The sequence below is a fragment of the Eleginops maclovinus genome, chromosome 3 (assembly GCF_036324505.1).
Source record: "Eleginops maclovinus isolate JMC-PN-2008 ecotype Puerto Natales chromosome 3, JC_Emac_rtc_rv5, whole genome shotgun sequence".
Classification (NCBI taxonomy): domain Eukaryota; kingdom Metazoa; phylum Chordata; class Actinopteri; order Perciformes; family Eleginopidae; genus Eleginops; species Eleginops maclovinus.
In genome coordinates this window covers 23129320-23154566 of record NC_086351.1, presented here as the reverse complement: position 1 = coordinate 23154566, position 25247 = coordinate 23129320, and the positions used below count along the sequence as shown (strand labels likewise).

General features: G+C 40.3%; 1 protein-coding gene across 3 annotated transcripts; it reads right to left on the bottom strand.

The window, feature by feature from the left end:
- Positions 1–2394: 2394 nt before the first annotated feature.
- hace1 (HECT domain and ankyrin repeat containing E3 ubiquitin protein ligase 1) lies at positions 2395–24955 on the bottom strand. Of its 3 annotated transcripts, XM_063879478.1 has the most exons (25): positions 24697–24955; positions 23879–23933; positions 23635–23724; positions 22270–22374; positions 22017–22092; positions 21776–21907; positions 20995–21077; positions 19823–19919; positions 19618–19719; positions 19099–19205; positions 18560–18710; positions 17707–17781; positions 16272–16576; positions 14998–15066; positions 14778–14865; positions 13461–13572; positions 12229–12326; positions 12037–12124; positions 11799–11948; positions 10756–10952; positions 9233–9364; positions 7979–8077; positions 6733–6803; positions 6531–6644; positions 2395–4751 (listed from the first exon to the last, which is right to left on the bottom strand). In XM_063879478.1, the coding sequence occupies exons 1-25, from the start codon at positions 24782–24784 to the stop codon at positions 4649–4651; spliced, it is 2787 nt and encodes a 928-aa protein (XP_063735548.1). In that variant the 5' UTR covers positions 24785–24955; the 3' UTR covers positions 2395–4648. The 3 variants fall into 3 exon arrangements, with proteins under 3 accessions (XP_063735548.1, XP_063735550.1, XP_063735549.1); XM_063879480.1 differs by lacking the exon at positions 9233–9364; XM_063879479.1 differs by lacking the exon at positions 17707–17781.
- Between the last annotated feature and the right edge of the window lie 292 nt (positions 24956–25247).

Genomic DNA, 25247 nt, shown 5'->3' with positions numbered 1-25247 from the left:
TGGCTTGGAAATCAGTTCATTTTTATTTGCTGAAGGAAAGTGCTCTTGTGGAAAGGCAGAGGCCTTCATCATCTAATGCAATGTGTCCCAAATGACTTGAATATGAGCTAAATAGTTTAAAAAGGGAGGTGCAAAGTTGGACAATCTAGAACAGGTACATTTTGTGGGTCCCAATATGATTAACATGTTGACCTGTATACATCATCTACTGTGTTTGAATCAGATATATGTTTTGGATGAGTTTGGGCTTCACAGCTAGAAGGGAAGTCATTTTGAAGGTCAACTATCTGGCACCTGGGGTTCATTTAGGAACATATTTAAGATTTTCAACTGAGCTGATACTAGAAGGTGAAGTTAAACACACATGGGCTGATGGGTCAGAAAGAATTACACCACTGCAATAAGTGACATCCTGCACACACCGGCCATTTTTAAACAAAAACTATACAGTCTATTTTACATAATGCATATGTTCCTCTGTGTGGTTACGGATTAAATTATCCAGCTAGTATGGCATTGAAGATGATGTCATGGGCGCGGCATCGCTATGGTTAAAAACTGAGCATCCTTCATACACTGAGGGGTATTATCATGGATGTGTTAAGAAAACTGGACACAGCACGGGAGGTGGGAACCCATCCATTCCTAGGTAAATTGCTCAGTGGCACATAAAGCCAAAATGGCCAGACTATAGAAAAAAATCTGCATTATCGGGGATCTTCCACATCCTAACAAAACAACTGCATCACGTATGTACTCTACTAGGTCAAAAAAATGGACAGGAAAAATAAATGCATTTGGATTTTAGCTCTTTTTTAGGCCCTAATAACTGAAATAAGGCCTGAGCTGTAAGAGCTTGTTCTTACAAATTGATTTACATTTGAAAAAAAGATTTCCAGACGTCTTTCTCCCAGTGCAAGTCAACAGGAAAAGTAGTTTTGGACCAAATGAAATCAGGGTCTGATATGGAAAGTGTTGCGACTTTGAACTTTTGCTTCAACACCCAGCTTTAATCCTGGGGGCTTGGGTATTATCTGAGCAAAAGAAACAGAAAAATGTACCAGGATTCTGAAGTGAGTGCAGCCCCGCAGAGCTGCCCCCCCCCCCCTGCAACCTAAACACAGCATTATTCTAGACCCGCTACAGGACAGCATAGAGTGTATCCTCACAGAGAGGCGGGTACAGGTGCGGTGTAGATCTGTGCGAGGACAGACTAAATGTCAAAGCTCGGTGAAAGGCTCCGGCTGCCAGCAGGAAACAGGTTGCACTTGAAAAGCTGTGACCATGGCAATAGCAGACTAATGTGTTGAGGAAGTCGTTGCCATGGCGAGCATCCTGTGTTTAAAGAAGAGTGCAGTCCATTATTGGTGGGGAGGAAGGGTGTTGCCATGGGGACCAGGTACTGTGGTGAAGAATAAGGCAGATCTGCTGGGTTTGTCAGGAGAAAATATCTTCCATCTGGAGTCTCCCCTGGTGATGCTTAGGTCACCATGTTGCTCTCAAAGTCTTGTATTATTGATATGATTAGCTCCTGTCTCATTACGCTAGATGTCACTCATGCTGTTAAAAGTTTTCAGTGGAGTTTCTGGATTTCTGTCCAATATTTCTTTAGTGGGAAAAACAAACACAGAGTTTCGAGCATGAAAGTCGCAGTCATATTCACAGCATTAAAACACCATCTGCGTTTTCAGGCTGAATGCTTGAGTCAACCCTGCTAGAGTTGATGCCGTTGTGGATATTGAAATAACGAGTGAAAGAATAACAGTGTTCATTATTTACTATTATTGGGTGTGTAGGAGAGAAACTCCCTCTGGAGGGAACACAGGGATTTTAGTAATTTACTTACACAAAAACCTAGAACACACTACTGGGAGGGGAATCCCAAGAAGCAGAATAGGTTCTTACGTATGTTGGATAGCCTAGTTGATAGAGCTGCTGGCCAATGTTGGGGCTTTGTCCCCATGCGGAAGACCCAGGGTTCTAGTCTAGTCTTCCCTTAAGTTCTCACTTTCCAAGTCCCTGCAGCTATCAATAAAACTCCTCGTAAATATAGGATAAAAATATAATACATACTTTTAGATAATGGTTCATTATCAGTCATGACATTCAACCGTTTATTCTACCAAAGAAATAAGAGGAAGATGTATCCCTCGGTTTCAATTTCAAGCATCTTCAAACTGAACAGAGGCTGCACTCTCTGGATGGTGAGGGAACGTTTAGCAGCGGTGGACCTGCTGCTCTGAACCGCTGACCCTGCACAGCACTCACGCTGCGGACACATATGTTTTCCCAGGCAAACACCCGCTCTGTGCAAAAACACACACCACAGGGCTGCACATCAGCTCCTCCACCTTCGTCCTCGCTCTCAATCCATCCTATTTCATCCGCACACACTTCCAAAACATTTTTTTATTTGATATAAACTCAAAGCACAGCGTATATTTATGGTAAAATACATCATTTGATACTGGAGAAATATCTATAAAGGATCCATTTTCAATCAACATTAACAACTGTTTACAAAAGCATTTCAGATAAGGCCTTCGAAACAATACTGATAGATAATGTGAAATATTAAATCAACTTATACACTCCCTTTACACACGGATAAATGGCATGTTCCCATCTCTTTTGGATAAAAACACGTCTTCAGCATGTTTGTGAAGGCAAATATACAAATTAAAGACATCAACATGTATAAAATGATTTCAGCATTATGTTTTTGGCACTGCAAGCCAGACAGTTATCATGTAGCTGTGTGGTATTGCTGCATGACAAAAAACAGGAACACATTCAAACAGAAAGCTGAAGATTTCTATTCATTCATTAAGCACAGATGATTGCAATACGCTCACTAAATTAAAAAAATGTAAATCATGTTGTCCGAATGACTTGATGCCGCAGATGGAGGGGTTCATGCAGCGATGTAGCCGGTGGATAAAACCTGAGTCATTCAGCACGTTTCATAACTACGATTAATATCCAGATTCAGTCTCATTGGATACATTGCACTCCAAATGAAAGTCAATAAATATCTATACTTGGCATCGCTCATTATAGTATATATTTGGTACAAAATGATTAAATAAATTCCCTTTTACTTCACTGTATTGGTATTATTGGCATTGTTTTGTATTGTTATGTCAAATTTTATTTTCTGACAACAAAGTTACTGGAATTTTACCAACACTCCCGTCTCATGCATCGCATATTTTTGTGAATTTTGTGATATTTATGATAAGCACAGGAAAAAAAATGGCGGTGTAGTAATACTAAATTGTCATCCAATCATGGCCTCATTTAAAAGATTCAGTCAAAATAATAGAACCAACAATGTTGTGATCACTCGCTCTGGGTTTGTTTCTTCTGGTTAGAGCCTCTTAATTCTAAGGTAAAGCTGCGTTCACATGATACGTGGTAAAACAGATGACATGTTTCTATAGAGAGAAATGTGCCTGACTAGGCGGGAGCCCTCCCCTCGACGTCGCACACCATTCAAAAATTGTCGCCAAGCGCTCAAAGGTCAAATTGTTTCTACTTCGACCTTGTTTGCCATTGACCTATAGATGTGCTAACTGATCCGATAACAGCTGTATGTAGCGGCACAAGCCTTTACAACACATTTAAATGTATATATATCTAACATTTTATTATTATTACCCTTGTGTGTGTTCCCATGTGTACTTTCTGTCGTATTCTGTCGCTGCTTTAACACCTGCATTTCCCAATGGGGATCAATAAAGGTCCATCTTATCTTCAGCTAGCAGGAGAGGTTGCCATAAATACCAAAGTTAACTAGCCGCTTTCCCAGCAAGGCCCAACGTCACGGTGCGATAACAGCTAATCATGTGAAAGCAGCTTTAATCCTGATATTACAACATACATACACAGACAATAGTGTTCTCCAAACTTTGTGCAAAAGGCTCGAATGTGACTACATAGTTTTGGTCATGAAGCGCTTTGATTTTACTATATTTTTCAAGGTTTGGCAAACAAACAGAATGGTTTTGGTTTCTTCACAGTGCAATAAAGTATAAAATCAGTCATCATATTGGAACCTTTGCGATTTGATCCTCTAATAACACTCAGCCATGGATAGTATGTGGTTTTGGTTCGTGGAGAAGATCTGCTAGCCCAAAAGACTAGGACATTGGCAACAAAAAAAGAAGGTTTTTGTATACACTGTTGTTATGTGTATGTGCGCCTAACAAAAGCACTGTGAAGCTGTGATATGGACATGATGCAGGTAAATTGATTCCATATGTTTAATCAGTTCCACACTGGTTCCATATGGAGAAGCGAAAGTAGGCATGCATGAATATGCTTAATTGTAATTATTATTATTGTCCTGTGTCTTAAGTAGATAATCAGTGGTATAAATGCTGTCTTTATTCTAAATAAATGCTTGAAAATAGTCATATTCAGAAGATACTAAATAACTATTTGCATAATTACCAGATAACAGCTTTGATAACAATAAAAAAGAGGATCTGGCACAGGTACGGTTCCTGTTCTCTCCATCAGTCTGTGTTCCTCTCCAGCAGCTCATTAGTCAGAATCGTTCCCTTTCTTTTTTGTCCAGCAAAAGCAGCGTCTGACTGCACAGAACCGTCTGCAGACCCTCGCAGCAGCAGAACTGATATAGGGTTCACGCCATGGTGTAACCGTAGCTCCCACAATGCAGCGCTACGAGCAGCCGGTCTCTCAGGACCTCCTGGCTCGGGTATTCTGGGAGTTTCAGCATGTTGATACTGTGGAGAGGAGAAAGAAAGGTGTTTCTTTAGTCATGACTGAAGAAAAAGCACTGCGTTGAAATGAACGACCTGTTGTGAAACCTCACTGTGACAGCCGCTCTGACAGCAGAGACACACTGCCCTCTAGTGCTGGGCAACCCCTGTCCCTCAGTTCAGGCTGCCAGGGGGACAGGCTTGGGGATGACATTTAACTATATTCCCCTATTAAAATAAATGAGATTTCTAGCAAAAATACAATACAATACACTTTAAAAACACATGCAGGGAAACAAATCCTGAGTGAAACCATAGCTAAGATTAGAATAGGTAGGCGTGCTGCCTGAACATGCTTTTTGGTTTCCATTAAGACTACTTTTGAGAACGATATCAGAAATCCTGTTTCGTAAATTGAACCGCTTCGGGACAAATCAAGGATTTCTGATATCATTCTCAAAAGTAGTCTTAATGGAAACCAAAAAGCATGTTCAGGCAGCACGCCTACCTATTCTAATTGTGATTTCATTTTATTCCTGCTTTTCTAAACTGTATTATGTGCTCATATTCTTTATTGTTGGTGTATGCTGAATGAAAGGCAGGTTTTCCTAGAAATAAATTCATTTTTGGTCCTAAATATTGCAGCTTCTTCTTTTCTAAGGTCACATTGTTCTGTTGTCTTACATATTACACTTAAGTAATAAATATGTAATTGATATGTGTTTTCTCTTGTATTTATTACATTGCATTTGATATCAGGTTTTTCTCTAAAATGGGTAACAGGGGCACTGCTCCCTCATACCAAAATGCATGTTTTCCCCATAAAATGTTAAAGTGATGCCAGAAAACAATATTTCTATTAGTCAAAAACTGTATAATGAATCCAGAAATATGAAGATGGGGTCAAATAGAGCCTCAGACGGCAGACACAGCTTTGTTTTCACGGAGAATAAATAGGGGATTGATGTCCGGTGGGTCTGCTGGGGGATGAGTGGCAGGAAGCAGGCTGACACTGAAAGTGAGATTGCTGAATTACATCCTTTCTTTTACTCTCTCTTTTTCTGTAGAGAAGGTAAAGAAACTAGAACCCTGGATTTATTTTATATTTGAGGAGCAAACCTCAAACATGCATTATTTTCGCAGGAAATTGGGCGGGGCCGGAAGTAACGTCAGCGCCCTCATACTTTACTTTTATAGAAAAAACCTGGATATTGAGGTAATCCAAAAGTAACCATGTTACATTACTTTTATATTGTACTTAAAATAGTTTTCTGATTAAAAAATATTTTTATTGTAATAGTAAATTACTGATTCATTTTAAAGTAACCCTCTCAACCCTGCTCAACCCCCTCAAAAGACTGACCCGCTGTCTCACGTCAGTCTTGTAGAGTGAATAGCAGGAACCCAGGACTCCTGATTTATTGACAGCACATTGTGAACAGCACAGTGATCACTTTGAAGGTCAGGAACTTTGTCTGATCAGTCATCAGGGACTAACAAACAAAAACTGGACTGTAGTAAGTAGTGGCCTTCTCTCACATCAACCACGACAAGACAAGCATAATAAGAAGGTCCGACAGGTCTGATTAGACGTGGAAAGAAGAAGGCAGTTAAAGCCATGAAACTTACAAAGTGGTGTTTTTTTTAATATCAGTAAGGTCTGTTTGAGTTTAGAGTCTTAGGTATTGGTCGTTTTTATTTGTTTTTGGGCCACATGCCATTACTGATCTGATTTTTCACCTTCTTTTGACCTTCGTCTTTCTGAGAATTTAGTTTGTTTCCTGAGCATTGACAGAGCCTTACCAGGTGCTAGAGGTAGGCAGAAGGTTGGAGGTGAATGGCATTGCAGCAACGGTGAACTTCTGTAGCCCGCTGCCCCCCATCAGGAAGGCGAAGCCCCCATGAGGAACCCTGGAGCTGATGGACAAAAGACTCTCTGTTACCATATGATAAACATTCACACATTCTTCTATGTCTACGACTTTATGGAAATCAGCACACGAACCTTCCAGTGACAAACTGAAGCAGCAGAACCCGCTCTTCCTGGGTCAGGCTGTGCACCACCTCCCAGAACCACTGCAGGACAAACACACACAGGAGCTCAGTCAGAGGCTATGACAACATTATAACACCACACTTACACGGCTCAGTTAAACCAAAGATTCTGATCGGTCAATTTGGATATTCCAGAGGTATTTAATTTCACTAACAGACTTTTGCTAGGGAGGACAAAGTCCTATGCAGACAAATCAATCCACAGAAAGAGGTCCGGTAAATTTAACGTCAGTAAGAAAAAGACTGCTGGACATCAGATAAATCAGCAGAACACAGACAGGAAGTAAACACTCAAGGGAACAGCAGAAGAACACAGAGAGGAAGTAAACACTCAAGGGAACAGCAGAAGAAGACAGACAGGAAGTAAACATTAAAGGGAACAGCAGTGTTTAAGACTGGTTGATTGAAAGAAAATGGGAACAGACTTGGACAGTTACAGAAACCTCGATCAGTGCTGTCGTCATTATAAGTTACATTGCTATAGCCGCAGTTCCAGTCGTGGCGAAGCAGTTGAACAGACTATTGCATCAACATTCCATCCGTTTATATTCTCCCCACCGCCTAGCATTTTCCCTGTAAGTTTGGAACATTTAAACACATTTAAACACTCAAAATATAATTCAATCACTGAGCTGGAGTTTTAAGAGGCACCTGTCGGGGTTATATCCAGGTCCTGACGCATTTTAGAATTGATGTTTTGAAAGTATTGTTAGTTAGTGTAATTAACAGACTGCGATTACTGTTGGTTTTATTTTTGGATTTACTAAAGGGGTAGTTTTCTTTTTTCCTTCTCTTGAACTCCTGCAATATACAGCCCCGGAAAAAATTAAGAGACCACTTCAGCATTATCAGTTTCTCTTGTTTTATTTTTTTTAGGTACGTCTTTGGAGTTAAATGTTTTTTTTTTTTTTTATTGTATTCTATAAACTACTGACAATTTTTCTCTCTGTTGGAATTGAACACACACTGGAATGGCTGCCCTACATGTAGAGATAAAGATTTAAGAAAAAGTAGGAGTAGCTAACTATTGTTATTACTTCCTGGGGCTTCAGTAGTTTAATATGTTCACTTAAGTTTATAATACTGCATTAGTTTTTTTAACCAAGGATGAGTAGAATTTTTTTTGACCAACCTTTTTGCAAAGCTTCATGGTTAAAATGAGTGTGTGTGATGTCAGGCAGAGGAAGAAAGCCCACCTTGATGACCGGCTCCTGAGGGTCATAGCCACTGGTGTACTCTGTGTTCCTGTACCAGTCCTGCACATCCATCTCTGGCATCCCTGACAGCAGGAGCTCCTGCACACACACAGACATGTGTCAGCATGAAAAAAAACGACGGCTCTAAACAGAATTTAAAATCAACGGCATAAATCTGACGGTTAGTTGCACCTCTATTATGAAGATTAAGATCACAGACGAAGATAACTTATTTACAATTACACACATAGGCCCAAAATACACACATGCACAAACAGGACCTATAGACATGCACTATTGGAGAGATGGCAGAGATTACAGGCTGCCGTTGTTCCGGTGCCTGGGAGCCGTTTGAGGTTCAGAACAGGAAAACTGCATCTCTCCAGCTATCAGTCAACTCTCTGTGTTGTGGTCCAATAGGGACTTGAGCCGGCGACCCTTCGTTTCGCACGCCTACAGATGTTTCAGCTTGATTTCTTAACTGGTTATCTAACAAAGACCTTTACTTGAATTGATTTTCAGATATCAATTTCATTAGCTCAACTTAGTGTATTAATATTAATCAAAATATTTGTTTTGTGTTATTGAGGTACACTTATTTTAGGACTGCTTGGAATAGACATTTGTGATTTATTTGGACTTTCAGCAGCAGAACAACACATTTGGTTTTCCAGTGAGTCTGTAGGATATTGTGTGTCAATCTGAGTAAATATAAACTACAGTTAATAAAGGTACAGGGCTGCAGTTGGTGTGTTTGGACAACAATAAAGCTCAATAGCACAAAGGAAATGGATATTTCAGCCTTTGTAAACCCACACATTAGTAAACACTTCTATTGTTGGTTTGTCTCTGGCTGGGGTTTTTGTTTGTCAATAGGAAGAATCTATTTATATTTCCCCATGCTTTAAACTTGTACACCGATCAGAGTGACAGTAATCAGCTGTCTAGATATCCTGTGATGACAGCGAGGCCGAGGCATGTCCGACAAATCCACGCTGGGATAATCATCATGCTGCAATATTGATCCTCGCACAAGTGAGGACATTAAATCAGCCAACACACACAGAAAAAAAAACCTCTAGTGGAGTTGGAAGGAAGGACGGGCTTCAAGGTGACCCTAGCACCCAGCCCCATCCAGACATGGCTAATCAATCCCTGCATCAGAGCCGAGCGGGCAGGCAGGGAAACAAGGAGAATGCCAACAGAGAGAGAGGTTGGATGAGAGAAGTAGAAAGACACAGGAGGATGACTAACCAATTCGTATTCATCGAAAAGTTGAATGAGCGAGGGGGGGATGAACGTGTGGAATCCTTGCAGGAAGGCGTTTATCTGAGGCTGGATGGCCCGCGTCATCCTCAGCTCTGTCACCAGCTGCACGTACTCGGCCTGAGAGAGGACACACAAACAACCACGGATCAGAGTCCCCAAGTACCAACACTGATAGAAGAGTCAGAACTCATACATAGTTATTCTCTCGGCTCCTGCTGGACTTTTTTCCCGCTTGGAGACAGTGCCCTCTGCAGGAGAACTGCAGTACTGCACTCTCTAATTGGGACTCTTCGTGGCAACTAGCTTGAGCAAAAATCAATCGCTCATAGGAGACCAACTACAGATGAATACACCAGAGGGGCACTTAAATTGCTCTTTAATTATGCATACTTTACTCTGTCATAAACAACATAAACGTAAGACACCAGTCCAAAGGGAAAGAGCCTGTCTCAAATATGCAGATTATCTCACATCAAGTGGTTTTATATAGTGAACGCCGCACATTTAAATCAATCCAATCTATGAAAATGACCTGGCTTTGGGCAAAGTTTAGTATTCTGAGTAAGCTGCTTTCAAAAAGCAAATGTGTGGGTACCTAAAGTTTTTATGCAGCACCTGCTGCTAAATATGAGTATAGGAACTCTTTTTTTTAAAAGGGGTAGTTTGAAATGTACTTCCTTCTTGCTGAAAGTTAGTGAACATTGATACTACTCTCAATCAGATAAATGCTTTTTAGCTTAGCTTAGAAAACATAGGAAACAGGAGGGAAAAACTAGCTTAGGTCTGTTTGATGGATTAAAAACCACCCACTGGCACTTCTAATGCTAACTAATTCATATGTTAGATGTCATTTGGTACAATGTGTACGAATTTGAAATTGTGGTTTCGTTTGAGGGTGCTAGGCAAACAGTGCAGAAAACTGGCATATTTTAAACAATCTGTAATCTTCCATAAAATTACTTCTTTACAAAAAATGGTATGTATAGTTAACTGTGTCAACTATCCCGGCCGTAGATACTGTAACATTTACTTGAAACTAACACTATCAAATCTGATTTTCTAAAGAAGGAAAATTAATTTAGCCTCCCGAAGTCCTCTCAACCTTTTCTTTTCAGCCTTGTTTTTAAATTGAAATCAAGTTGACATCAAGTTTCCATGACAACAAGATTACACTGAGAAATAGGAATATGTAGAAAATCGGACAACAGGTTTAGATGCAGTTTAGTGACCCCCTCTCCTTGAGTAGTGATACATGTGGCTGCATTCAACTGCCACTCAAGGGAGAGGCTGTGTAGTGAGAACATGTTGCTTTTTTTACAACTAAAGTGTTTTCCTTTTATGTTTTATTGTGACCACTTTAAAAGTTATATCTCCATCCATCTTCTATGGAACCTTTTCGGGTAATGTAGTCCCAGCTGGAAGACCCTGATCTCTTTTTTTACCTATAATGAATATAATACAAACGTAAAATAACCCACTTAATGTTGCCCTGCCTCTGTGTGTCTCACCTTGTTGTCCTGGGTGACGAGAATGCTGGTCCCCCCCAGTTTAAGCGGCACTTCCTCCATGGCCCCGAAAACATCCGTCTCTACGGAGAAGGTGAGCTCCAGCCCAAGATCACTGATGTCGTTGTCCAGGATCCACTGCAGGTTCTTGGCGTACTCTGGATCGATTGATGACACGTCCTGGTAGTTCACTGGGATACCTGCAGAACAGACACACAACAGCATGAAGTATCGGCCATCAGGAGGCCGTTGCAGCAATTTTGTTTAAAGGATAACCCAAAAGGTCCTCAGAACACAGGTTGTTACTCAACACTTGGTCCTCACAAGTGTAGCAAAACAAACATGCAGATACACACACATCAGCTATATAAGATAAGTGTGGGATTTCTTTATTTTTGAAAACCTGTTTTTTAACACAAAATGTTAATCTTTGATATTCACTTGGACTCAACATCTATAAAGTACAATTCTGTATTTTTTTAAACAAAGTATCTCATTTTAGAATAATAGTCAAAGAATAAATGAGATTACAAATAAAAAATAAAATAATGTGGATCCTGCTATACCTATAACGCTGAGAAATACATAGATGTTATTTTCAAATGTGGCTTCTTAGAAACACTATGAATTGTTATGACAGTGAATCTACAAAGGGACATTTTGAGCCTTAGTAATGTACACAATTCAGAGATTCCCAGAAGCTTTGGGTGATGTAACCCTGGAAAAGTAATTTAAATGATCCTCTAGCTGTTCCTGTGTTTGCTGTTTCCATGTACAGAAATCAACCAGCCGCATTGTTGTTGTTTTAGCTCTTAGATCTGAAGTTAAAAGTTGTGCATTTCTTGCATATTTTCTACTCTGAAGAAACATTCACATGACAGAGGAAGTCACGCTGATTCCAGCTGTGTATGTATGATGCATGCGCTCCAGTTGGACCCGAGAATAGTTCAAATTATAGGGGGTTAAAGGCAAATGGTCCCATTTATTATACCATCAACCAACTCACTAGTGTGACTCTTTCCTACAGACATAAGAGTGTTCTTTACCCAGAATGTGTTTGTAGAAGGAGCGGGTGAAATAGATGTTGACCAGCTGCCGGTGGTACAGAGCCAGACCCAGAATCTGACCCGCAAACTGGAAATAGTTCAGGTGGTCCGGGTTCACTGACGAGTTACTGTTGGGCTGAAAAGTGGTGCCTGTGAACACACACACACGGTCATTCTACAGGACTAAGTTAGACATACTCCCACTGAATGATGTCAGAGTAAGGAAAACCCCATGTACCATCAGCTGACTGTGTGAACAGACCATAGTCTGGGTTGATGATCTCATTGGACAGGACGTCAAACCACTCCCGGACCACACCCTGACCCTGTGACACACAGGAAGAGAGATCAGACAGGCTCTTTTATACATCAGCTGACTGCTGGAACAGAACAGGGATTCAAGCAGTGTGATATGAACTCAGAAACCCACCATCCCCTCCTCGCCATGGAAACGAACAGCGATGCCCTGTTTGAGTTTCTCATTGGTGGACTTGGAAACCATTTCACAGCTACTCCTGAATATGGAATCTGTTGGTGAGAGCAAAACAAGTACAATTGGTATACTGTTTTGGATTGTGATCTGAACAATTACAAGATCTTTAGCATCGATTAGACCGACATGAGCAGTGTAAAACATTTTTAATCAATGTGCTGGTACAGCGGAAGTGCCCACAGTGAACTGTTGTTAGCCAACATGCAAGGATTCTGCTAGGTTACTGCTCGAAAATACGTGATAATGTACCATGTGATGTCTCGTGGTATAAAAAGTCATGGTTTTATAAGTCAAGCTGGCCTATCTTCATCACACATCATCTCATATGCACCTGTAAAAACACTCCGACACTAAAGCAATCAAAAATGCCTCAGCCTGCATGTTCCAAATTCAGTTAGTAACACTTTTTCCAGGGACGTCATGGTAGGTCTGTTTCAGTTTTAATGTATTCACTGAATTTTCACACTGTGCAACAAGTGGCACATTTCCACTCACTACCTCCATGTGCATTTGCCAATAGAGCGGTGCAGTAATGATTCCTAAAACCCGGAAAAGACTTAGCATTTCACCACTTTCAGTTCCCTTGTCTCATTTGTTTAGTGACTGTTTTTTTAACGTGCTTGTGGTTAGAAGCCTGAAATAAGTCCTGTGGTCAAAACAAGCTAACGAAATGGTCCAGTTTTGTTCTACAACATAAAATATGTGTGTCATAAAAAACAACAGTTGCTTTAGTTACTTCTAAACGTCATCACGCAAACACAAGATTGCCTTTAGCCTAGTTAAGTTAATTCGTATGATTGCCACCATGATGTAGTTTGTTTTTAGCCTTACGTTAGCATTTGATTTCTACTGATTGCATTCATGCTTCAAAATCTCAAAGTGATGTTGATATGTGGAGGTTATCCTGCTGAGCCAAACGTGAAAGTATTGTAAGCGTGTGTTTTTCTGCAATATATCTAAACCCAATGGGGAAATGCAATTGTTTTTTGTTGAAGGAGCCATTGCTATGCTTACTTCCAGGTGGGCTGTCCATAAATACGTAATCACTGCACCTCTCTGTAAGATAGGCTGCATGACCTAAGCTTGTAAATGTCATCTGTGAGTGGACTTTGGTGAGTTACTTTCATCACCATGCACTTCCTGTGTTCCTGTATGAAGAGGCGGTGTACCTCTGTGGATGAGCAGGATGTCGTTCTCGTTGACCGGGCGATGAACCATGTCTGAGTCTGGCTGGCCGGCCAGCAGATGCTCGTAGAACCACTCACAGCGATCCTTGAAGGGCTGAGAGGGGAAAAAAATAAGACTTCATCCCATGCTGCACAGCAATTTCCTAAACTAATCACCACTTCGCCGTGCTTTCAACTCTCAGACTGAGGATTTTTCAGTCTCTACCGATGGCTGGGAAAGCCTTCAGAGCTGAAACACTTGTCTGTAATACAGAGATGAGGCTCGGCTCTATTTGCATAATGTATGCCTTTGTTCTCTGAGCGGTGGAGGAAGAGTGAAGGATGTGCGTGGTAGAGTGAGACAGGCTTTTCCTCCTGGGGCTGCAGGGCGTACTGAGCCGAATCAGGAGATGAAATCAAATTCACCAGGTTAAAGTCTGTAATTAAAACAAGGGCCTACTCCCAGGCGAGCCATAATCCATGGGTAACGAGGCTGGAGCGCTGCAACTCAAATATGAATTCTAAAAGAGTGAGAACTGCACACAACGCGCGGCAGCACTTACAATTTATGAAGCCGTATAAAACGGGACTTTAGACAAGTGTTATCGCCGTGTTGTAACACCGGTAAATGATCCTGAAGTGAAGACAGGAGACTTTCAAAGTCACTTTACAAAAAGTCCCTGAAGACACAGACACACACACACACACACACACACACACACACACACACACACACACACACACACACACACACACACACACACACACACACACACACACACACACACACACACACACACACACACACACACACACACACACACACACACAGGAGTGTAAAAACAATAATAATAATGTTATTTTAAATAGAAGATATTAAGTAATTGTTGATTGGCTATAAAATGTTGCCCCAAAAAGAAATATATATTCAGCTTAAAATAGTTTAAAATAAAAAGGAAAAAAGAAGCATTCATAGAGCGTGGAGTAGCTGGAAAATAACCTGTTTTATAAATGAATTCAATCATTAATGAAGCATCAAATGAGCTGAATAGTCAAATGGCTAATCGATTAATCTACCAGTGACTTGGGAAGAGCGCATAGTGGATTTGTGTATGAATATTCTAAATTCAAATATATATTTGATTTGTAAAAAAACTCACATTTGAAAATGAATATGGTATTGTGGAAAAAGCAGAACTGCAGCTGCTATCTGTAAAGTTTAATACATTCTCTGCTGCACCACGGGGAACTTTCACTGACTGAAGATGTGCTTCCATAAGTCCCTTAAATCATGTACTGAGACATTTCCTCCTCTCTTACCTGGCCCTTTATGATATGCATGAAGCGTGACATCAATTCTGGACACTCCAGGAGGAAATGGAAGTGGTTAAAGATGATCTTTGGATTCCTGATGGAGAGGAGACAGAGGGAGGAAAAAGGGGGAGATATAAGAGAGAACAAAGAAATAAAAGTGGCCTCCAGGTAAAAGGAAAGAAGTCTGTAGGTGCTGCTGAGCGGGAAGATGAAGTATGGCACTCACCTGGTTACAAAACACTTGAGCACCTCGTCATGTTTGCAAACAAACTCTATGAAGCGAGGGGACGTCATTCTGCAGGATGAAGGAGAGGTAGGACAAGAGTGAGGAATGAAAATATTCAAATCAAAAGGAAGCACGATGTTAAAGGCTAAATATGTATTGAAATACACTTCTGAAAGTGGCCTACAAATCAGATGCTACTTGAGGCAGCAGTGTGTAGGGACTTGGGCTTTAAACCGAAGGGTCACCGGTTCACGTCCAGATCGGACCAAAAAAGAAGGAGTGTGGAACGGTAGCTGAAGAGCTCCTGGGCCCATTCGAGGTGCACTAAACCCCTAACTACTCCCTGGCGCTGTGTGATTAAACTACAGCTCCGTAAAAAATCTGTAGACCACTGCTGCATTATCAGTTTCTCCGGTTTTACAATTGAGTTTTTTTAAACTACTGACAACATTCCTCTGTGTTGGAATTCAACAGACACTGGAATGGCTGCCATACATGTAGAGATGGAGATTTACGAAACATTTGGAGTGGTCTCTAAAATAAATTCTGAGCAGTAGAAATAAAGGTTAATCTTCATCTTTTTCATCTACTAACTTATCAAACCATATTTGTTTGGTGCAGACACTCTTAAACACTTCTTTTGTAGTTTTAAAGATAATTCCTTTAATCTGATAAATATAATTGCTGTTATTAACTGGCCTCCTTGGTAAGCAGCAATTAGAGAAAGGTGAGAGCAGTCTGAAGTACGCAGCAGTCGCAGTGGGGAGTGTGTTTGTAGCAGGCCTAGCAGTGGAAGAAGTACTCTTGAGTAGATGTTTACATGAGTATAAGAAGCAAGACTCAATTTTAAAAAATACAAGCAAGTCCTGCATTCACAGTCTATGAGTAGAAGTACAACATCTTGGCATCAAATTATTCTATAAGTAATAACAGTAAAAGTACTCAATTTCAGAAACATATATATTCATTACTTCATTAAAGGGTGACGCTTATTGTAATTACTTGATATATACTGCTCCTGTATATTATAACCTATAATATATATTTATTTATTTGTAAACTTTTATTTCTTTCTAGCTATTAATCTAAATCTGAAAAGTTACTGTTAATGAAAGCTGTCAGATAAATATAGTGGAGTAAGTGCTTCTAAAACGTATGACGAGCATAAATATAAAGTGTTAAGTAACATAATAGTGAAATACTCGAGATAAGTCTTAAAGGACATTTCTCTCCGTATATTGATGAGGTGTGACGGGTGACAGGTGGGGGCTGACCCTTGTGGCATCTGACAGGAGCAGCACATGTAGAAGGCCTGGATCACAGCGCTGAGGCGGCTGGCTGTCATGGAGATAACGTCTTCCCCATCCGCGTACACCTCCGTCTCCATCACCGTCTGAGGGTCGAGCAGGGAGGGCAGCTTTGGCGTGGAGCCCGGGTGCTCCACCTCCCGCTGTTTGAGGAGCAGAGAGGCTATCTCGCTGCTGGAGGACGAGGAGGATGGGTTTTTCCTGTTCCTGTCCAGCTCTGTGGAGATAAGCACCAGCCACTCGTCCAGGGAGTGCCACAGCAGCTCCAGCGGCTGGGGAGAGACACAGGAGGTAAGAGATCCCTGAAGACATTTACAAAGCTTAATTCAGAAGCAAAAGCTCCAGAGAATGACCAAATTCAGACTAAAGCAGCATAGAAGTTGGTTGTATTAGTATGGTTTATCAAAATTACAAAAAACATTTTTCCTTACTTACCTTTCTGGCTATCTACAACACACATTCCATTCAGGTTTTGAGATGCTCGTCTCTGATTAATTTTGCCTCCACATTGAACATCCTGTTGCCGAACATTTGTTTTTTTTCCTTTGCATAGTCCATATTCTATGGTTTTCAGTTCTATGGAAGAAATATTATACTGTATTTGGTGGGGGCTGATATCTTGTTTCATGTGGTCTGAAAACCACACCCATCTGAATGGCTGGATGTTCTTTTGTTACTTGGGTGAACAAACCCTTTAAAATATCCTGCATGATAAGGAGGGTTTTTAGGTTATGCCTGGGCAGAATCTTTTAGAAACCTTTTTAAAAAGCCTATAATTCCTCATCACCGTGTGATTAAGGGATTTAAGAAATTAGAATAGATAGCGTAGAGTTGAGGTAGAGAAACTCCCTCTGGAGGGAAGACAGGGATTTTAGCCATTGCAGAAAATTGACATGCACAAACACTCGACAGGAAAGGGGAAGAGCCCAAAAGCATAATAGGGCCCCTTTAATCTTTCTGTTGTGTCATGTTAGTGTAGGCAGTGTGTGAAATCTTTGAGCAGAACTAAATTACATTTACAAGATTAGAAACACTTTAATGGATGTATGTTCTGATATAAATATATAGATAACAAGATATCAAGTGTGTCAATCATGCAAACATACTCAATAATGCAATGCATGAAAGAGCATTTGAACCATATTGCCCCACCTGTTCAAACCCACCAACATGCAACAGGGCCAAACATGTTCAAACAGGTTATTATATATTAGATTAAATCATCCGTCAGATGTTCACTCAGGGACAGATGGAAGGTAAACCCAGCTGAAGAACCATAGAGAGTAGGATTAAGGGAATACAGGGTTCCAGAGATCATACTTCCCAAATGTCAACATGTCAATGTCATTGACATGTAGAGGTTTGTGATTAATTGCAAAAGATGAAAATATCCATGGCTCACATCAAAGAAAGCAGAACCTGTCCAGGAACATTCATCTTTTTGTACGGTCTCCACCTCCATCTGCCTCGCAATCATCTGCAACCAACGGAGTCAATTCATGGTGCTGCTTCAGTTCAGAGGATACAGTCAGGTCAGTACGATTATTTGCCATTGATTGTGATACTGCCACCAGGACTTGCCAAAGTAAAGCATTTTCAAACCCCACTCATTCATGCTTTAAAGCTGCTGTAATTAATGCATTAATATCAGCATAGGCAAATGACTTCCAGCACTTTAGAAACAAACCCACAATGCATTATCAGCACCGTTTGGAGTCTTTTAGCTCGGTTCTTTGCTTACTCTGACAGCCTTTTTTGTTTAATATTAATTCTAAAAGCTGGAGTATAGGTTGGCAGATACTAAATATTAATATTTGAGTAAAAAAAAGTAAATAATAAAATAAATAAACATTTTGATAATGGTCACGTTTCTTAAAGGTCACGTTTTCATAAAGATAAGATAAATGAGCAAGTCAGTTAGATAGCAATACATTCCACAGTGCAAACAGGAAGAAATCAAAAAGATTATTTTTTGAAATTGTAAAAATATTGTACTTGCATTGTATCTTTTGTATCAAAAGTTAACCATAATAAAAATTAAAATAAATGATGTATGCTGCAGATTTAAACATTGCACTACATTAGTCTATTATAACATATATCTTCAGATTATGATATATATATATATTTATATTTTTTTTGTTTTATTCTCACACTTTTGCAAGAGCACAGAGCATATGACTTCAATCCCAGCTCCTGCATTGTGCTTTCACAGCCCATTCAGATTGGTAACATTCGCATACAGCTCCACTCACCTTAAACACCTGGCTGCGAGGGGTCTTGTTGCCGTTGTAGCCCATATCATTGCCATTGTTGGGTGATGAAGGCCCCAGGAGGAACACATGGCAGAAAATACGAACGATTCTCAGCAGACTCTTCATCTGAGCCTCATAACTGCTGGACAGGCTGAAGGGTGGAGAGAGGGAAGAGGAGCTTCATTTGAATGCAGATACACAAAACCAAGCACACTGACACAGATAAAACAAGTACAATGCAGGGAGGCATGATTGTATGTTGGTCATAGAGTATGTAATTGTCTTACCAAACTAAAGAATTAAGATATCAGTTAGAACAGAGAGAATACATAAAACTGTTCAATAATCTGTAGTGGGTTAAATCTGTATTTACATCACAAGCAATATGGATTAAATTGATGAGAACCACAGATTGCTGTTTTTACATTTCTGTTTATGTATGGATTGAAGAAATACAACATTAAGTTAACTGAGAACAATACATAAGCAACCAAAGAAAAACTAAAACAAATAAGTGAATCAAATATGTCCGATTATACCTAAGGAGCTTATGTCCATTGGTGGTAGCCACTTCAGCAAGACTGATCAGAATCCTCTGGTAATGACTGTCACTCTGCTGAGAGACATGCTCCAGAACCTGCCGGAGCTACACAAATACACACACACACACACACACACACACACACACACACACACACACACACACACACACACACACACACACACACACACACACACACACACACACACACACACACACACACACACACACACACACACACACACACACACACACACACACACACACACAAAGTTCCAATACCAAGTTCCATAATAACTATTTTTATGAGGACTTTGGCTGAAAATGAAACAGCATTAAGAATGGGAGGCCATAGCAGAATTATTTTGTGAGGACCACCCAAAATGTCCTCCCAAAACAGGTTGTTTTTAAACCATTGGTTCTCACAAGAACAGATACACATACAGTACACACACACACTACAATACATGTTTATAGAGGGGCTTATCAATGAAAGAACAGTAAAAGCTTGGCTAACCATGTTCTCTTTCATTTCCTCATTTTGTGTCATCTGTATGAGGGTCTGGAAGAGTCTGCCGTGGTGCTGGATGAGGATCTCACAGGTCTCCCCATATCCACCCTGAACACACACAAAGGGGGACAGTAAGTGCATGACTGGAAGAACACAACGGTAACAGGGAAGAGTGTAAAATGCATGAATATGTATAAGGTGGTGCCCTCACCTGCACACAGAGATCCAGAGGAGTGACTCCATTCTTGTCTGCGAGGTATTTGGCTGATCGAGAGAGCAGGATCTGCGCCGTGTCTCTCTGGCCATGGCTAAAGAAAAACACAGTAATGGTGTCAAGCACTGGCACTGATATACAAAACTAACCATTTAAGATATTTAAGAATATCTTTTGACAGGTAAAAATACAATCATTGTTTCTGTTATCCAGTAAATCGAAGATTATTTACTGGAAAATCTGCTGAAGTCTGACATATTGCGTTGGCTACATTTAAGACGTAACACATATGCAGAGTGACTGTTAGGGTTTAGTTTTAGAGGCCTAACTTTTCTTCCATTTATTGTAGTTAATTAGAGTTAAAATAGCTATAGCTATGTATGGGAAACTGTTACTTTACAATTGCCAGACAAATGCAGACAGAAACTTATAATTGCCAAACTTCCAAACTGCCACTGTGTCCTCTCAGTCCTATCCTATAAATCAGTTCAATTAAAAAAATACATAGACACCTTATGACGCATTTCTATGAAAAAGATCCTGCAAAACCTTGTGTGAAAAAGAAGACTGGCCTGACTGTACTTTGGATCAAAGTGATGCACTTAACACCACCTTCACATACATTCATTAAGTATAGTGGAAGGGGGGTGTAGCAGCAACCAACAGAACATATTATAAATCTACATGCAATGATATCACTCTTTTATAGCCTAACTGTCATTTTGTAAGCTCAATTCCATAGACCGATAACATTTGACAGGAACCTTTCCAATGTGTGTGTGACATTGAAGTCTTCCAGGACAATGTTGGACTAGCACCAGTTCTTTAGTTTATAATGTATTGTGACATGTGAATTAAATCAAGTGAAAGCCAAGTCTTTCTCTAAAAGTGTTTGACAGTATTGTAATGTTCAGGCGTCAATGTATATCTGCTCCTGAACAGTGAAGATAAGATGGAGTAAGAAATAAAAACACATTACTGGCAGTGTTTAAAGACAGGTTAATGGAAATACACTTGTGTTGCTGTTGTTTTAAATGATGTTCCATCCATTACTACTGGAACAGACTGCTTTTTCCTATTGGAAATAATATAATCAATATAGTGTTGCTGGATAATATGTATCGAGACGGTCATTATAGGTCTAAAAGTGAAGTGGCGGATGACTTCACCTGCAGGCGAAGTAAAGAGGCGTGGCTCCGGAGACGTTGGGGCGGTTGATGTCGGCTCCACTGTCCAGAAGACACAACACCGTCTATCGGACACAACACACACTCATCATACTGGAAACATACTGGGTAATAAGATGAAACAAACGGAGGTCAAAAACACCATGTTTTTAATAATCATTTTAAAGATTTTACAGAAACTATTTTGCCATCTACATTCCTAATTTGTAATAGATGAATGATCAAAGAGAAGGTTATCAGGGAGTCTAGTATATTTTCACATGTTTGGACAGTAGATCCATCCAAATACTGTCTCTTTGGATTGTGCTTTCAGATCCAAGTATCCACAGCACAGCTTTTGAAATACAAAGTTAAAATATTGTATATCTGCAGTATAATCCTTACTAAAATCATTACTAAAACTTTGATATTATTTTTTCGGTTTGCTTCATCTGTTATTTGTGCCGGCATTGCAGAAAAGGACTATGAACTGATTTATGTGATTCTGTAAAGATGCTATGTACATTATGCTGTGACAATGTTTTACAAAAATGTTCAATAAAAGTCAATTACGAAAAAATAAATAAATAGAAATGTTTTTCCTACAGTGACTTTACAGGGGATGTGAAGCCTCAACACTGCCAGTTAAACACATCACTTAATGCCCTCGCACCACAGAGCACAAAGGCCTGAGAGCCTAATAAATAACGCTTTAACACATGCAGCTAAAGTGAATGGTGACACTGGTATGTAACAATTAAAGAGATGTTTCTAATTGGCTCACAGTTTTGTGTCCGTTCTGACAGGCCACGTGTAGAGCTGTCTGCCCCATGGCGTCCTCCACGTCCACGTTGGTGACGTGCTGCACCAGATCATGGAGAAGCTCCGTCCTCCCGTTCACCGCCAGCCAGTGGATCTGCAGCACAGCGTCACATGGACAGTCACTATCCTGAAACCACTACAACCCTTCGCCTATTGCGGATTACAATGATATTCAATATGAGCTGCAGCCGGGGGACACTTACAGCGGTCAGACCCTCGTTGTTGCAGATGTTGACATCAGCATTATATTCTAGTAGTTTTCCCATACACTTCTTCTGTCTGAGGGAGGCGTGGAGGGAAGTGTTAGTTTCATAAAGTCACTCTGTTTCAGTGGTGGAGTGTAATGAAGTACATTTACTTGAGTATGGTAGTTAAGTGTGACAATACCTTGATTAATACTGATCACAGCACAAACATTTAAACGGAGCATGTAGCAATGTAGCATGGTTTTCTTACCCGTTCCTAGCAGCGAGGTGCAGGGGGGTGCAGCCGGAGATGTCCTGGTAGTTTGGGTTGGCTCCTCTCTTCAGCAGCAGAACCAGACACTCCACTGAGCCACAGCTGAGAGAGAGAGAGAGAGAGAGAGAGAGAGAGAGAGAGAGAGAGAGAGAGAGAGAGAGCAGCTGAAAACACTTGAATGCACACAGAATCCCTCCCCCCGCTCAATACCGACACATCAGTATTTATAAAAACGTTTAAAATTAAATTAAATGTTCAGTGTACAGATGGATGTATTTCAATATAAACCCTGAACCAGATACAGGAGAACATTCCTGCCCACTGCAACAACCCTGTATAGCAACTCACCTCTGGCTGAAAGATAACTCTCTGCTCCATAGCCTCTCTGTGACCACTGGACTTAAACCATTACTTACTGTACATTCTATATGTATTCTATTACTATTGCACACCTCTCACACTTATTGTACATCTTACATCCTGCTTTATATTTAGTTTTTGTTAATATTTTCTGTACATTTTTTGTCACAAGTGTATATTTTTTATTTTATTGTATGGTAACTACATTTAAAAAAATTCCCAAATTGGGATCAATAAAGTAATTCTATTCTAAAAGAACAAATTGTTCCAAAAGTATATTTGTGTAGAAGTAACAGCGCATATTTTTTAGTGGTGCCATTTGGTGTGTATTTATAATCTTCCCTTTTTTATTATTTGTCCTGCAGTTTTTTCTGCTGACAAGCGGAGCGCTTCGTACGTGCACTGTGACTCTAATGCGCTTACCACATGTAGAATTCTATTTATATTTTAAAGGCTCATTATTACAGTTTCAAATTACACTTGATTTAATATTTTTGATACGTTATGTTACTAATAACATTCCTTTTCAGCCTTAGAACTGAAAACATTAATAGTGAAAAACTGATAAAGAAATAAATACGACTACGGTGCGACTTGAAACATGCTAACTCGAGGACAACCCTACATGCTATACTATTAATGATGAGTCATAACCAATCGTATCTTTACACAAAAACCTAATGATGCACAAAGCACAAAAAGAAAACACTGATTGGGACATTTTCAAGTCTAAATGTCAACTGCAAAAAGTCTCTCAAAGACAAACAACACAAGGAAGACACTAGTTTTTACATCGGCTCAGTCGATATGCAAAATATCAGCAGTAAGCTACCGTTGGCTCTCCTACCTCTCATAGGGACTACTGTGTTTTCACAACTACTGGCTGCACCACAAAAAAAGATTTAGATCTTGTTGCAATTTAGTTTAATCTGTTGGACAGGAAGGAGGGTACTGGCATACTTCAAGGGTGTACTACCTATAAAATGAGAGAGCATATCTTACTTGGCAGCGATGTGTAGAAGACTCCTCTTCACTCGTCCAAAAGCATAGTTCACATCAAACTTGGAGTTGAGCAACAACTCTGACACTGACCTTTAGGAGAGAGGAAGGAACGAGTAAATGACTACTTAATGAAGCATTAATATGGAAGAGAACAAGCGGCGAAGCATGCCACGATACATGCGTTCTTCCTCTAGCTCGGAGATCAGTGTGTGTCGATGCTAATACAAATCTCATTTTGTCTTACCTGTGCTGGTCAGCCATAACCATCGGCATGAGTGTGTAGACTGCAGTCTCATTGTCTGTGGAGGGTGGAACAGAGGAGGAATAGACCTTGAGACTATTGAACTTGACATAGCAGGACAAATGTAACAAGACGATCCCCTTCTGAGTTATGAGACTGAACTCACCTGGGTTATCCATTTCATATTTGTGATTGAAGGTCAAATATTGCTAAATCTTAGTAATAAACCAGTCATGATAAGTCACCATTAATAGACTGGAGACTAGGTGTGCGGCTTAAGAATCAAATGGACACTGGTTCAAGTCCCCGGGTGGACCAAAATATCTTTGAGCAAGACACCAAACCCCCAACCCTTCGCTATCACACCTGTCTGTAATTTTATTTTAATAACAGAGTAAATAATAACAATAGATTATGCCAAAGTCATAAATTCCAGACTACTGTTACATGAAGTGTATCATTTATTGGCAAACACCTAAAAGACATTGTGTTGGCTTAGTGCTTCTTTTTATTTATTTTTTATTTAAGAACATTCCAGTAACTTTTCACAACGTTTTAAGTGTATTTTAAATGAGTCGGTGCTGTCAAAACAAAACACTGAGCCTTGTGGCAGCTGCTGTATGGTAGGCTGTAAAAGTCAATAGTCATACACTGAATACAGACCTATAGAGTATATGATACAGACATGTCAGTGATGTTCCCTGCTGTCTGTAGAATGAACTCAGAGACCGACAGACAGAGGCAGGGTGCTGTCACCTGTCAGTCTCTCTGTTTACCCTGTCAGCTCCTCTGTGCTAGCTAAAGCCGTTAGCATCCTGTACCTTCCGGGAGTTCCACCGTCCTGGCCCGGCGGAGGGAGCGGGTCAGCCGGCTAAGCTGTACGTTGAGCTGCTCCATCGCCCGTTCCATTATAGGTGAACGATCCAGAGAGAGAAACCGGGGGAACAAAGCCTCGCCCGTCAAATTTATGTCTTCCTATTCGGGGGGTGTTGTTCCTGGGCGTCGTCCATGGGCGCAGGCAGAAGGGGAACAGTTCCCTTTCAGACCTCTGATTTACTGCTCTTCTCCTCTCCTGCCACACTGTTCTGCTGCACAGCCTCACTGCCCAGCCTCTGACACTTCCTGTTGTGATGACGTTTACGCGCTATGTGGTGTGGGTGATGTAGTTTCCAAGGCTTGGTGCATTAAAGTGAGCATTTTTGCAGGTAATTTGCTAAAAATATTTGTATTGGCCATCAAAATCTTTTTATATTTGTTTTTAAATGATGGTCAAAACCCTTGCAACACCAAGGGGAGGTAAATGATCAAGAATATCTGCCTTGATATGATCTGCTCAACTGTAGGCCAATTATCAGTAGCAGCATTTTTAAAA

Excerpts from the sequence above, each read along its gene's own strand:
- hace1 (XM_063879478.1), bottom strand. The coding sequence starts at position 24,784 with ATGGAACGGGCGATGGAGCAGCTCAACGTACAGCTTAGCCGGCTGACC. Across the intron at positions 11,949-12,036 it reads GTTCACACAGTCAGCTGATG|GCACCACTTTTCAGCCCAAC; the intron begins GTACATGGGGTT and ends GTGTGTTCACAG. Across the intron at positions 10,953-11,798 it reads CTTCTACAAACACATTCTGG|GTATCCCAGTGAACTACCAG; the intron begins GTAAAGAACACT and ends TCTGTTCTGCAG.